Source organism: Sander vitreus, chromosome 5 (genome assembly GCF_031162955.1).
Source record: "Sander vitreus isolate 19-12246 chromosome 5, sanVit1, whole genome shotgun sequence".
Lineage (NCBI taxonomy): Eukaryota > Metazoa > Chordata > Actinopteri > Perciformes > Percidae > Sander > Sander vitreus.
Window position 1 is genome coordinate 30,966,029 of NC_135859.1, and position 16,138 is coordinate 30,982,166.

General features: G+C 40.6%; 1 protein-coding gene across 1 annotated transcript in view; it reads right to left on the minus strand.

Annotated features, from left to right (window-relative positions):
* fras1 (Fraser extracellular matrix complex subunit 1) overlaps positions 1–16,138 on the minus strand; it is a 258,103-nt gene that overhangs the window by 64,437 nt on the left and 177,528 nt on the right. The window contains exons 28-30 of the mRNA XM_078251454.1: positions 14,501–14,824; positions 4,301–4,460; positions 3,740–3,918 (exon numbers count right to left, since the gene is read on the minus strand). Of these exons, the coding sequence (XP_078107580.1) occupies positions 3,740–3,918; positions 4,301–4,460; positions 14,501–14,824 (663 nt within the window). The remainder of the gene's footprint in view (positions 1–3,739; positions 3,919–4,300; positions 4,461–14,500; positions 14,825–16,138) is intronic.

Sequence of the window (16,138 nt, forward strand, 5' to 3'; positions counted from 1 at the left end):
ATTAAAAATAATGATGTATCCTCTTTTCCAAACACCCAGAATTCTAAGTCACTCTGAAAAATGTTGTAGTGACATTTCCTGCTTTAAGAAAAACTAGTAACCTGACAAGCCAGACCCACATCAAGATGACTTCAGTGATTAACTCCAAGTCTTCCAGAGTCACAGCCAAAGCCGATTCCAAAGACCGCTGTTCGCCAGCAGCAGAAGCCATCTTCTTTGTTTTCAAGTAGCAGGGAATTCACGCGGAACTGTCGCAACTCTGCCGTCATTATGTTAAGCCTGCCCACCGACTCTAGACACGATGTGATTGGCCTGACCAGAATTTGGTTTTTCCAGCTCGCAAGCCAACGGAGAGTTGCTAGACGACCCTGGCTGCAGATTACATTTGCTGCTGCTAGGGTGCGTCTAGATTTCTAGGCTAAAAGACTAGTGCATGCCTGTTTGAAATGGGTCGATTGCTTAGGCTGTGGTACTGCTGCTTGCAGCTTTCTTTAGAATCGCTCATCTCATAAACCTTACACTCACACTGCACTTCCTTGGGTCCTGAGCAACACACCTGCCATGACATAGCGTACATGTACACTACTACGTTTGGGGTTAAAAACAAATATATTTTGCTACGTTTACGCCTGCCGTCCACACTACTCCAACATTTCCGAGCCCCTAAAACGGAGACATTTGGAAACTGCAGCCCCCGTTTTGGTTTGAAAACATAAGGGTTGCTTTGTAGTCTGGACTGGCACAGTCGGAGAGCTTTGGAAACAACAATGCACGTCAGTCAGTCTTATTGGTTAGGCTAACATACATTTCAGTAATAATTCCACCTCGTCATCGGTCCAAACAAATAAATTCCTAGTCTTACTTTTAGCCATTGTTGTTCTTTCTCCAAAGTAGATTAGGTAGGATTTTTAACCACAGACTAACATCAGAAAATCTGCTTCCTGTTTACACCATCACGCCCATGCTCAGTGAATGTGATATGCGTTGTCAGATGTGTTATTATGGACGGAGATTAGTTCTGCTACTGAACTGATGGTTTTTGTCTCAAAACACCGCTTAAAAATTGAAACCTAGTAGTGTAGATGTAGCCAAAGTTGTGTCACATACCTAATTATGATGTTTATTATGATGCTGCGCACTCGAAGAAAAGAGCTCCACCTTCAGTAAAAGAAATCCACCTTCATAAACAGAAAAGCTTGTCTCCTTTTCTCAGCTCTTCTTCTTCTCTCCAGCACTGTGCTGTGGCCATGACCTTTGACCTCTGTACTTTTGTTTGCTTATAATGCAAAACAATGATGATTTAAAATTAGAAATTCAAATGAAGTTAAATGAATTGCCAATAGGTGACGGATAAGGTGGTGAATCAGTTCGATCGATCCGCTCTGCCTTCCTGACTGGAGTAAAAACTCTGCTCCTTTCCGCCCACGCTGCTTAAAGTAAACCGTTTTTTGTTTCAACTTTTATTTCAAACTGCTAGTGGTGCCCTATTTCTCTTACTCAAACCTCTCCACAATATGTGTTTTTTTTTTGTCCCCTGATGTACATACGCAACAGCAGCAGCTTTGGTTGTTCCTCCTAAAAGCCAATTTTTGTCAGCACTTACTTATTCTGCTGTTGCTTGTTCCTGTCACATCAGTGGCGTTTGGTGGCATTTGAGGGGGAAAAAAGTTCAAGAAGTTGTAGTCAGCTCTGTCAGTCAGAAGTAATCTAACCACCAGCATGAAGCCTGGAGTCAGCGCCACCAATCACAAGTAATGCTGTTACCATAAGAGTCAGTGCTGAGTCAGCTGGATTTCTTAAAGGTGGTGTTTCAGCTGTAGTAAAGTATTGATTATTCAGTGACAGTAAAAAGATGACAGGAAATGAAGGGAGAGAGTGATAGGGAATAGCATGCAATAAAGGTCCCTGTCTAGATTCAAATTCGTATCCTGCTATACATACAAAGTAATAACCTATTATTCTTTTTTATCAACAGGGTAAATGTACAGCACACGTGTCCAGTTTCTTTGTTGCATAGGTTTGATAAGATATTCCTTTAGCCAGACAATAAAAACAAGCCAAGTGCGGCGATTTGTTTTTGAAAAGAAGAAACTTTTACTTCAGACAAAAAATGTCAGGGACACTAAATTACCATCTCTCTGATTGGCAAAATAACACATCAGTGCAAGAGTCTAACGTGCTGTGCAGCCCACTTCCTTCAGCTGCAGAGATCAGAGTTGCAGAAGCAGAAAGACTTTCAAATCCATCAGTTCTAAGTAGGTGCCACACACTTGAATAAAAGCCATCAGAGGACAATAATACCACCCTGACTAACCGTCACGTTCAATCGCCACCTCTGACAAACAGCACAAATGCTTCCAGAAGTTCAGTTTGCAATTGGTTACGCTTTTCCTCGCCTCCTCTGCTTTTTCCACTTCCCGTCAAAATAATGGGACACTTCAGAATTTAATTTGAATCCAGTCCTGTGTAATTGAAACACATTTGCCCTGATGGATGAAGCCAAGATGTGGGGGGCTAGACAGAGGGAGAGAAATGATGAGATGTAACTACAAGCTCTTGGCTGCCTCTTTTTTTTTTTTTTTAATGGAGTCGAGGTGAAGCAGAGACTGGCATGAAAATGCTCTAACTAAGGCGTGATGAATGCTGCATCGGTTTTACTTGGATTTTCTCAGATTTGGAGCCAATTTGCATGTAATTTGGGGTCATTAACCCAAAACAAGATAAGTCGCTATGGGTTGATTTTAAATGAGTCACACAGGAAGTTTGGTGCCAAGGTCTGAACTGAAGTAGAAGAAATCCACAGTGAACACACTTAAAGGAGAGTTGGGAGAAAGTATAATATTATAAGATAAAATATTAGAAAGAACAGCAGATGCAGATGGAGGTGAAAGAGACAGACAGAGATAAATGAGAGAAAGAGGAGGGGGGGATGAAATAAATCAAGCCAGAGAGAGACATTTAGAGAAGAAAAGGAGAGAAGGGGTAAACACAAGAGAACATGGGAACAAGAGTATGAGTGTGAACTTCAAAGAACACTCAAGTCACCACCTCCACCTCTTTTTGATTCCAGGGTGAGACGTTCTTATGAGGTTTCCTCTTGTCACAGCGTATATATTTTCTTTTATCAGTTTTCTGAAATGATTTATACGTACAGTATGCTTCACACTCAGTAGGAAGAAAAAAACAACAACCTTGTCGTGTTTGTCCCCAAAGTGTATTCCTCCGTTTTATGTTTTTTTTTACTTTTTCATATAATGGTCTACTGTAGGTGATCTCAGAATTCATCTGGAAAATGTTTATGTTTAGTTTATCGTACTTATTACATCTTGTATCTTACTATTGAGTTTAAAAGTTCAGTAAATACATGTGGTTTGTCAATAATTAGAATAGTGCAACTGAATGAGCACATTTTAACACTCTGTTGAAACTCTGCATTGAGCTTTACTTTGTTCTTCAAATCATGATACCCTACTAAGTCCCATTGCTGTAGTGCTTTTCTCTGTACTTTACTGAGATCACTTCTACACTTGTGAAGGAAAGTAATGACATAGGCGATTTAAGTTTTCACTTTGTATTTGCACGAGCCTAAATGAATACACAAAAAGGTCAGAAAAAAACAGACTTGTAGCATGAAAGCATGCTTTGTGTCACAGTAAAGTTGAAGCATATTCATTGAACCAGACACCAGTGAGACGGATGTCCAGTGTAAATGGGGTGTACGGTAAGAATCAGCACTAACCCGGAACTGGAAAGAGTCGCTGTTGGTGCTGCTGCCAAAGTGGCGGTACCAGACGGTGCCGTCGTTGACGTCCTGCTGAGTAAAGGAAGTTGTGGGCGTGAAGCCTCGGTCGTCGGTTAGTGAGGGGCGCCAGCCTTCTGGCGGGCCGTCAGCTGGCATGGACACCAGCACCACTTCACCTGAGACAGAAAAGGTGGAGGTAATGAACTGTTTCTCTCGTGTATTATACATCAATTATTATAATGACTGGAATCACATCCCACCAGAATTAAGGTGTTAGGGCTTCTATCGTGGCCCATAACTGTGGCGGGATCTGTAAGAATGTGTCTCACAGTCAGGATTAATGTTAATGGAGTTGATCAGATGCTATTTCTACTCAAGTTGAACTGGCTAATCGGATACATTATGATATTCTGAAAAGAAGACATGTCAACTAAACTGCAGCAAAAATCAAGCCACTTGAGATGCAATCTTCCAGATCTTTAAAGTATCAAAGAGCCTGTTTTGAAGTGAATCTCATAGTGTTAGAGAGTTAATCTCTCAGTGTTAGTGAGTTTGTACCATATTTAGGTTGTTCATCTGAGACGAGGATGGTGTAGATGATGCCATCGGTGCCGACTCCCTTGTAATCCGCCAGCAGGTATTTTTTATCCAGTCGCACCAAGCCTCCTTCCTTTACCCAGGTCATGGGTACAGACAGCACATGAGGAGAGTCAGCAGCCTGAAACACACACAAATATAAATTTGAAGCCTTGTAACATTGTGTTTGGTTTCTGTTTGGGTACAGCAAGTTCTGCTTAACATCATTTTTAATTTATTTGAAGATTAACGACATCATTTTCATTTTCTAACCTCACTCTGTCTGTGAATCTCACCAGAACGTTGTGAAACTTTGACAAGATGGTTTGTTAGTTAAAACCAATCAAACTAGAAAAATAAAATATATTTGCCACAGGTTTTTTTTTTTCTGGACAGAGCTTAACAGGCAGCAGGTATTTGGATCACATACATAAGCATGCATGACCTGGACGGTAGCTTGAATTAGCCACAGGTGCAGTAGCAAATTAAGTTTACTGTTAAACATAGTACACTGAGCAATATGTTGAGTATTATTCATACTGAAAAACTCCATGTGAAATCCCTGTGTTGTAGGCATTGATGTATAAAGAGAAATTAAATAAAAATAGACTTTGTTGCTCAGGTGCAGCTGATACCACTGTCACTTTGTCACAGGATCATTCCCCATAATATCTAACCCAGGGGTGTCAAACTCAACTTCACTAAGGGCCACACTGGAAAAGAAGAATCGCATCAAGGGCCAGACATATAGAGTTTATTTTCATGCTTTTATTTCGAAAAAGTCAAATATCTTTGACTGTATTATTCCATGTCTCATATAGTCTTCTCACTTGGAACCTAAATTGATATGCGGGCTGGATCAAAACCTGCCAGGGCCCGGGTTTGGCCTGCGGGCCTTGAGTTTGACACATGTGGTCTAACCCATCCAAGCTAGACCACGAGCTATGAGACTGTGAAATGGTTTATGCCCCTGTAGAAGCCACAAGTCCGTATGAAATCAACCTTGTGAGTTGAGGCACTAAAATACTCCTCATAGGAGCTTCCCTGCTCTTAGAACCTGATGACAGCCTGCTTTCACACTAGAAACGAACCGGACCATGGTTCAGTTTGATCTTTACCATGACTACCTGTTTTTGTCGAACCAAGGTTTGGTTGTTAGGTCCGGGCGAGGTTTTTACACTTGTAATTTTGGTTCCGATTCAAACTGATAAGTTCTAAAGGTCGGTGTGAAAGCATCCTAAGAAACCAACAAGTGTTTATTGATGGACAGCCAAACATTTATAATTGCATTATGAAAAGGAAAATTGATTTTTTTTTTTCAGCTAACCCAAAACTTGTTATTGGCTTCTAACTGATTTATAAAGCATGATGACTTTGTAGACAATAATAAAGCCTTTAAGGTGTCTTATTAAAAAATAGTACCAAAACTTTAATACAATAATGAGGTCAGTCTTTCTAGCTGAACACACACACACACACACACACACACACACACACACACACACACACACACACACACACACACACACACACACACACACACACACACACACACACACACACACACACACACTTCCTGCAGGAGATCAGTGCAGTAGCAGAAACACTGTGGCAGTGGGTAATAATAGATTTACAAAAGTGTGCACAGGTGTGTGAGAATGAATGTGTGTGCATACGTGGCTGTCTGTGTTTGCAGATAACAACCTGCCGGCCATCCGCAACTCTTCTGCCCGCCGCTCGGCTGATCCAAATCACACTATTTCAGTGTAGCAGCAGCAGGCAAAGAATAGCAGACGAGCAGCAGAGGAAACACATAAGTCAGCATGGCAGGCTTTTAACTCAGGACCACGCCATCCAGGAGATTATCAACCTCTCCTGATGAGCACTAAGGTCTCTCAAGGACACTCACACCCAGAAACAGCACAAAATAAAAAAGGTCTGAGGATTTACAAGTCCAGCTGAGATGAAGGCTTGAAATGTGGACTTGAATCACAACAATTAGGACTGACTTGGACTGCTCAAACTTATTTGACTTATTTTGGACCAAACAGACACTATAAAAACTATACTATATATAGATAGAAAGTGCTGCTACAGTCATTCCTCGGCTGCAATGATGCACAGATGTTAAAGACCCAAAACGCTGACCAATCACAGCACACAGGAGGGGGGCTTAAAGACACAGGTGCAGTTTTAGCACCTGTGTCTATTTTTCTCTATTCAGACAGACGAACGTGTTCTTTTTTATATTAAAGCACGTAAAAGATTCTAGTAAAACAAAAAAAAATACAAGTGAACCCGAAAATAAGCATATGCCTCCTTTAACCTCTTGAGACTTGAAAGAAATAACATTCAAGTCTCGATTTTGACTTATCCTCGACATGAAAGGAAATATATTCATGGAAAAAAATTGGGGTCAGACAGGGACAGACAGACACTGTTACAGACCATTTTAAAAGTCAACATTCACAAATCTGACTTGCAATTGAATGCAAATTGCATATTCTTTGGGAAGACTTGGCCTAAGACTTTTGACTTCGACTTGCAGTGTTAAAAACCGCTCTGGCAGCCAGACTATAAAACATTACATAAACATTAACCATCCTCTGCTTCCAAACTGGATGAGACAAGTTCTGCATGAGACCTATTAATTATGTATTAATACTGCTTCAACCTGTTTTGTATGATGTCATGATGCACCAGGATCACATACATAAGCATGCATGACCTGGACGGTAGCTTGAATTAGCCACAGTTGCAGTAGCAAATATTAATATTAAGTTTACTGTTAAACATAGTACACTGAGCAATATGTTGAGAAACTGAAAAACCCCATGTGAAATCCCTGTGTTGTAGGCATTGATGTATAAAGAGAAATAAAATAAAACTTTGTTGCTCAGGTGCAGCTGATACCACTGTCACTTTGTCGCAGGATCCACATCTGCTATAACCTCTGGATTGTGAGTCCCAGGAGCCCGCTGTTGAACTGTCAATCAGCAGCACTAAGCCCAGAGTCCGCTCCACCAAATAGTAATGTATCAATCTGTGCTTTCGCTCAACTTTGAAATCACACTTATTTTTGTGATGCTATATTGATCTGTGACAGAGTAACTCATCATTGGCTCGCCCTCCCTCCAAAGCAAAGAAAAAAGAGCAGGTGATGCAACAGGATTGTGGTTGGCCAAAATTGCAAGAAGTATTTGGTTAGCTATGTCCATTTGTGACCAGACTTTATGCTACAGAAAGCACTTGCACCTGCTTTTAGAGACTCATTACAAATTTATATATGGTTCAATGTGTGTGTATATATATTAGGGGTGGTGCGGTTCATGAAAAAACATCCGAACCGTTCAGTTCGCTTGTCTCGGTTCGGAGCGTGTGTGCATCCTCACTGAAACATCCAGCAACCCCAAAGCACCAGCAAACAACATCTCTGGCACCGTATATATATATATATAGTGTAGGGTTACATGGACAGGGGTTGTTGGTCGTTGATCAGCCAAATAATATATTTTTTCACACCTTAATGGACAAAATATATTTTAGAAAATAAAACCTAAAGAATATTATTTTCCTTAGCTGCAGTACTTTTTAGAACAAATGCATTAAAATTGAATAATAAGAGACCTTTAAAGGGCTTTGAGCCACAAGGTCTGAGATGGACTGTAAATAGAGATGATGCTGGATGGAGAGCTGGCTGCAGTCCACTGAAACAGAAACAGAAACACTGCCGAGATGGAGTCGGCATCATCCATAAAACATTGGCTTGCTGCCAGTGGGGATGGCCATGCTGTTGTAATGACAATAACATTGTCATCTCTCATTTGGAGGGATGAACAGGACGGGCTGATGGACATGTGGAACAGTGAGTGAAAGTCACAGAATGGAGATGGAATTCTTATCGGCAACAAATTCTAAATTAATCTCAATGAGACATGCTGCCGTGGTGTCTAAAATCAGAGCCTGTATCAAAAGTAAACATGGGGGCTGTGTGACCACCGCCAGCTTTAACAGAAACAAATCACAGCAATATAAAATGTAATCACAGACTTCAAAAAGAAAACTTAGTATCATATTCTCCAACAATGATGAAGGCTAAGTGGGAGAAGAGCTAACCTCAAAGCACTCAGCCAGCTTCCTCAGCTTGAGAACAGCGCTGAGCTATTAGCCTTCCAAAGCCTCACGGCTGATCAGAAAAAATATCTAATTCCCTTCCATTTCTGCAAAGTAACAGAAAAGCCTGAGGGATTTTTAGAGGCTCAAAGTGTTCTCCCCGAGACAGTAATTGAAAGCCAAGGGTCCTGCTTTCTATTCAGCCGAGCTCCAGCTCAGTTCAGGGCTCAGCCTCAGTGGAGAGAAAGTCCATCAATCAGAGGGTCATTAAGGGCCTGATTAGTCTCCTGCTTTAGAGCTCAGTAATCCAACTATCAGGAAGCCTATTGTCCCAGGCACAGTCTGGCATCGACAGCCACTGCTGCAGCCTGGATGGTGGGCTTGGAAGTACAAAGAGTGGCATGCTCTGAAAACTAAGGATTCATTGGCTCGGGTTTGTTAAAGTCCAGGCGGAGCCAATAATCACTCAGGGTTTTATTTTTGAGCTTTGTGGAAGTTGGGGTTCATGGAAGACGTAATTGGGCTTTTATTAGCTTTTTGTTCTGATTCTTTGTGTGAGTTTGCAGCTTATTCTCATGCACTTTCAAAAGTAGCTTCCTCAGCAGGATGCCTGTTACATCTACATTAGACAACTTGGCACGTTGGCAGCTCCTCGTAGCAGCAGGAGGTTCGTACTTCAGTTTGAACTTAAATATCAGGAAATCCTGCGAGGTGACATCAGTAAACTGCATGCACCATGCTTATGTTTACCACACACAGCTGCTCTGTGATGCAAGTTTTTAAAGAAACCACAAGAGAAAGGAGAGAGAGGTGAGTTAAGCTTTCGCTTCAGTAGATGGAGTAGTCTCTTCTTCTTCTTCTTGTTTAGTAACTGGTTCTTCTCTCCCTACGGCTACTGGGAGTCGGCCAAAAAGTCTCCAACATAAATCAAGGGCATTCTTCCAGCTTTCCATCATGCTGTCCATCCTGCTCTGTATAATGCACGGCAGAATGCAGCATCAGGACATTTCACAGTAAATGAATACTGGTATGCATTTGTGTGTGTGTGTGTGTGTGTGTGTGTGTGTGTGCATGTGTGTGTAGAGTGGGATGTTATTGATTTACAAAAGGGAAAAAAGCAGAGGAGTTGAGCCTGAAGCACACCATCTGTATGCAGCCAGACAAACAGAGCTGCCCTCCAAAACCAAACTGTAGTGACATTGTGAGCAGAAAATAGATCACCGAAAAGTTTCTCTGTTGCCATAAGGACAAAAGTATAACTGGCTCACAATGAGGTGGGATGTTGTTTAGTATCATGGGAAGGTTTCTATTTCAGTGATATGAAATCTGAACCAAAGTCGAGTGCAGTTAATACCATGGGCTGCTGATACGGAAAGCAGGAAAATACATCTTTAGAGTAATATCTTTAAGTCTGTGTGTAAGTCAGATACAGATACAGCATGTGTGTGTAGACGACGTGAGACCTGACTTAAAACTGTCAGTACACAACTCGAGTCTTGCACTTAATGCTGTGAGACTTACTTAAGATATGACCGCTTGGAAACTCGACTTGTGATTTGAAGGTAAACCATGTAGTTATTGTTGTGAATGTGTTACATTTCAGTCTGGAAAAACTCTAAACAAAGCCTCTCTCATCTGTTTCAATTTGTATCACGAACTGTAACACTTCTTCCTTCTTCTTCTGTGACTCCTTTCCTGAAGATTATTCTGCGTGAACCAACCTTGAACCAGTCCTCCTTTCCTATGGAGCCTCTTTCTTATCTTTCTACTATCACGTCATCTAAGTGAATGGAGCAACTGTTAGAAAATGTATATATATATATGTGTCTTACTAATAAACCTTTAGGACATATTGAACTGAACCCTGCTTGGTGTCTCTTTGTTCTCCGAGATCTCGTAACTGCTTTCAGAATCAACCCACAGAGGTCAAGCCAGTAGATGATAGGATACGGACCACTAAACAATCGTGATCGGATTGTTTTGAACAGTTTTGTCTTTAATTATTAATTCTATAACCCAGAGTGTGGCTTAAAGAATTAGGAAAATCTACCGTAAGAACAGAAAACAATGAGTTTATAGTTTTCTTTTCAGTATATTTTGGGGACTATAATCTTGACTCAAACACTTAAGATGAATTTTTATGCCTTTTTATTTATGTTTTTATTAAAATGTCATTAAAATGCATTGCAGGGACCTGGTCTGAGCCAGTAACTCTTGCTGTGTCTTTGTCAGCTTTTACATTTCCAACTTGATTGCAATTTGCTCAAGAAGACTTTAAAAACCTAAATGGTTTCTGTATGTTTTATAAAAACAAATGTTGGAGGAAATGTGTACAATGTGTTATTGGCAATAGTTAAAGGGCATCAAAACAAAATAAACACCATAGAAAAACCTTTAAAATAAATGTATATTTGTATTCAGTTTATGGGTCTTAATTGAATCTGGTGTAGAAATGAATTCACTCTACTTGCGGCTTTCACTTAAAATATAAAATGTAAAAAATATAAAACTTGGAAAAGTTTCTCTTAGTATATCTATGCGCGTATGTAAATCAGTCCGTCAGTTTTGTTGGTGTGTGTGTGTGTGTGTGTGTGTGTGTGTGTGTCAACAGTGGATGTGTGGATCACAGGTATCTATAGACTGTGATCCTTTACAGTGGGACATTGACACAGCCGTGAGTGGAGCACAAAAAAGATATTCACACACAAATGTATTTCTATACTTGTGAAGACACAATACATTCCCATAGTCCCTAATGTCGAGTTCAGACTATACAATATTTCTGTCTGTTCAATGGTCACTGGATCAGATCGGTCGATTACAGAGTCATAAACTCTGGCCGTGACTCGGCCGACAGATGTGACAGACCACACGTTGGTCAACGACCAGTCATAGGTAGCCGTCTTTCACGACCCGCGTTATGTTATCGGGAAGGCGGTGCTTAGAACCGACTTCCAGGAACAAGAATGTTAACAGACAATGGTGGTGTGTATGATGCTGGCTGTCTTGTGTTTGAAAAAGCCTAAAAAAAAAAAGAAAGACAAAACGACTATGCCTTTTCTTTTGTCATCCTCAGTCATCACAACCACATCTCTGAACTTTAGACCTAAAGTTTTAATCTTCCCATCAAAATGTTCTCACTCTCAAGGGCTAAAACTGGACCCCATAAAGAGGAAGTACACACACACACACACACACACACACACACACACACACACACACACACACACACACACACACACACATCTTTGATGCTTGTTATGTCTAGACATCTTCAATATTAGAAGGAGGTCCTGCCTGGTCTCCAGTTCTGTGTGTGTGTGTGTGTGTGTGTGTGTGTGTGTGTGTGTGTGTGTGTGTGTGTGTGTGTGTGTGTGTGTGTGTGTGTGTGTGTGTGTGTGTGTGTGCGTGCGTGTGTGTGCTCATGTTTTGTAACTGAGTGAGCTGCCAAATTTGTCTCATGCCGGACACACACTCCTCCCACTTTGGTCACGGTGGCCAGCACTTGTAGCCAGATAATTGCGTCCTTGTCATAAAAACCTCACCAGAAGCGATGACAGAGTGCTTAAATATGCAGGCATTAGCTTGTGATGCCAGAAAAATTTCAGGGATAAAGTCAACAAAGCACACTGTGTGGACACGTCAAGTACAATCAGTGTGATTAATGCTGAGGTTGAGGCAATGAGAGGAGTTTAGAGGAACACAGTGGATGTCTGAAATGTCTAGCCAGCAAGTCAGAGAATAAATAATGTCACTCAACTGAGTAGTAAAGTAAAATCAATAGGAATATTTTTTTGAGATCCAATATTATCCACTTCTGACAACTTCTACACGTGAATAACACCTTAAAAATCTGTCTTTCAGTTGAGACACAAATGCAGTTACCTTGAATCTGACCACTTCAAACTTTTAACTTAAAGTTATTAAACATTTTCTCTTCTTAACTGTTTAAATTTGAACTTTTGGAGGAAGTATACAGAAATCAGTCCTTGAGATTATTTTAATAGATCAAATGTGCACACTGCTCTGCATTTATTCGATTATAAACCGATTATAACTCAAAAAGTATTTTCAATTACGCACAAAAAATGTTTCCTGCTGCCAGAGAAATATGTTTCCAATAAGTGAACTCTAAAATGGATACAAATGCAAAAATCATTAACAATTTACAGTATAACTGTAGAATGTAATGAATGCAATCAATAATTAAAGATTACCACAGCATGCACACGACACAAAGTAGTTACACAGCATGTAGCAGATGTTGCATTTGACAGTAGAAGTGATTTTTGTGTAGATTTGTCAGAAGATGCACTTATTGTAGTCTCACGTTTTAAACACATTCTTTGTGACCTTCTGCACTTTGGCTCAATCCCTTAAGATGATCTGTTTGGAAAAAAATCTATTGCTTTTCCCGCCCTCCATTCTGTCTAAATTACAGTCTGGATACTATAGTTGCTTGAGATGCTGGAGCTTTAATGCTGTCTCAGTTGCGTAACATTGAGGAAAGAACTTCATCCAGTATTAATAGAGGATCGAAACAGGTCTTTTGCCTCTGCAGAGATGTTTGAACTGGGGCAGTGAGCAGCAGGACAACTCTAAATTAAACACCAGAGAGCTTTACATTTGTTATTTTTTTGTCCTTGGCTGTAGCAATCGCAAAAGTGTTTTCAAAGTTTTTCGACCAGCGCCGGTGCACTGTTGCATGTGTAAGAGTCTTTCTAGAAACCTTTTACCTGGCAGTACAGTGATTGATAGCCAGAATATAGAAATAGTGGAGTCCAACTCTGTTGGCCATTTTTCAACTCTGCTAAGATACAGTCATGTGAAAAAATTAGGACACCCATGCTAAAGTTGACTAAAAAGAGGAATAAAAAAAATCATCTTTAGCAAATTGATCTTAATGCCTTAATTAAAAAAAATAGGAAAAATCCAGCCTTTAAGGACAGCAATTTTCTTTGTGAATGAATAATGTATCGTAAATAAATAAATGTTCTTCCTTAAAATACAGGGGTCATAAGTCAGTATACCCCTATGTTAAATTCCCATAGAGGCAGGCAGATTTTTATTTTTAAAGGCCAGTTATTTCATGGATCCAGGATACTATGCATCCTGATAAAGTTCCCTTGGCCTTTGGAATTAAAATAGCCCCCCCACATCATCACATCCCCTTCACCATACCTAGAGATTGGCATGGCTTTATTTCAGTTAGCCTAATAGCTGGTTTGATTTGCATTGAGAGATGATTTTATGGAAAGTACCCCATGCCAATCTCTAGGTATGGTGAAGGGGATGTGATGATGTGGGGGAGGGATGCATAGTATCCTGGATCCATGAAATAACTGGCCTTTAAAAATAAAAATCTGCCTGCCTCTATGGGAATTTAACATAGGGGTGTACTTACTTATGCCCCCTGTATTTTAAGGAAGAACATTTATTTATTTACGATACATTATTCATTCACAAACAAAACTGGTGTCCTTAAAGATTGGATTTTTCCTAATTTATTTTAATTAAGGCATTAAGATCAATTTCCAAAAGATGATTTTTTTATTCCTCTTTTTAGTCGACTTTAGCATGGGTGTCCTAATTATTTCACATGACTGTATATGTGACGAAAATATGGGGATTATGAAATCATGCAAGCCCCACATATTTACGGAAAACGGAAATCGGCAATGTATGGGGCGAAAGTGCGGCGTATATAAAAAATATCCGGACTTTGGCTGATTATGCATTGAATTATGCGATTGCGTTTTTCTGGAGGGACTGGTATAATACCTGTGCTTTATGTGTACTAAATATTTGCATTCAACTGCTGCGTAACCAACTGCCCCACTGGGGACAAATAAAGTTATTGGATGATTGATACCTAACTAACCTCCAACCCTGACAGACTCTAGACCTGTGTTGCAATACACTAATAGAATCCATTCAGTATTAGTGCAAGTTAAATGCCGGATCAGTGGATAAATGCAGACTTCTACAGTTGCTAATCTTGGAATATTGAAAGCATGGATTTGCTGTATAAATATCAAATATCCCAGAGTGCCCCTCTGCCTATCCTACCTTCTGATTGATGTGGATTTGGAGGAGAATATTCCTATAACTGTGGCCATCGTTGACCTGCAGCACCATCCCATCCTCTGCCCCCTCCGAGCCGTCATGGATGTATTGGATTTGCTCCCGGGTCAGGTCCTCCAGCTTAAATCGGCTAAGCGCCCGGTCACCATGGAGACGAGTCAGCCGGCCGTGGCGGGGCGGTTCAATGACCATAACCAGGACATTGGCTGCGTTGTCGAGGTCGTCAACCTGCAGGACTGACTTGGTGATGGTTGCCAGGGCGCCGCGGCCCTCCACAGGTAGAGGAGAGAGAGTCACGACCCTCGGAGGCTAGAAATTATTAAAGGAAAAAAGGAAGAGAGTCAGGGAATAAGAACATGTTTCATTACAATCTGACAAAGATAAATTAGATTCAGACAGACAGACAGATAAATCGATCATTGCAACACCTTGTTTTTGCGGTCAATGTTTCAGTGTCGGTGTGAAATTATAAAGGCTGACTGAGAGCAAAGCAATTTTTCCCAAATTGTCAGATGATGAATTTTCTCCCAGAGGAGAGGGGCGTGGGGGGGCCATAGTGTCCTGTCACTGAGGGAGATGAAGGTGAGGTTCAACAGGGTGCCTCATTAGGCTGCACTCAGCCGTACCTGAAGCCTCTCAGCAAGGGGCGAAAGGCTTCATCTCACCAAAAAAGTCATTTCAGGAGCACCAATGAGAGTGGGAGGTCTCCTATTTTGAGCAAGGGTATCACTTTATCCAGAGCTCACTATGTGTCTGTCTCTGTCTGTGTTTTTTACTTCTATGCTTGTGTAAAAAGGATATAGATACGGAGGATTAGAAGTGCAGAGCATGGATATTTCTATAAAGTAAAGCCATTTTGGCCGACCCTCCCTTCTTTGAGAGGGGTTTTAAAAAGAGATTAAGCTCAATTAAGCTATATTTGTAATATTATAATTGAGTAAGTAATATAATAGAGTAAGTAATGGCTCTAATATTTGAAAGTGTCACTCTGTAGTGGGAACAATGTACCAAGTGTTGATACGTTTTTACTTCTTAGATAAGGTACCTCTCTATTCTTCAACAGTTTTTTCAGACATTTGAATAAACAAATAGTTTTCCCCACACTTATGCATACATGATCTTTTGAGCTTGGAGTTAATGTTAATATTAATGAATATGAATGTAATCTTATACATCAATGAATATTCATGAATATATATTAATATTAATGGTAGATTCTCATGAGGCTAGAAATGCATTTGCATCGTCTGTGTGTTTGAATATGACACACAAAAAAACAAAGAAAGTGCCTTGATGTAGGTTATTTTCATATGACTCTGCCAGGCGTTATTAGCATCATAGCTTGGCAGTGATGGTGGCGCAGGTAAAGAGGCATGAGCTGCGTGGCCCTAAATCAAACCAGTTGTCCTGCTGGGAGCTCCTAGCCGCTCAGCAGGGCTCGGGTCCAATTTGTTGCCTTCGCTGGCTGCTGGCTGAGCTCCAATTCTTTGCCATGACAGCAGCAGCTTAAGCAAAGAGGGACGTATGAAACAAGCTGGAGCCGGGAGAGAAAAATGACTTGTGGGACACACAATCCCTCTCTGTGTCGTTGAGCCAAAGTGACCTCTGACTGAAACAGCAAGA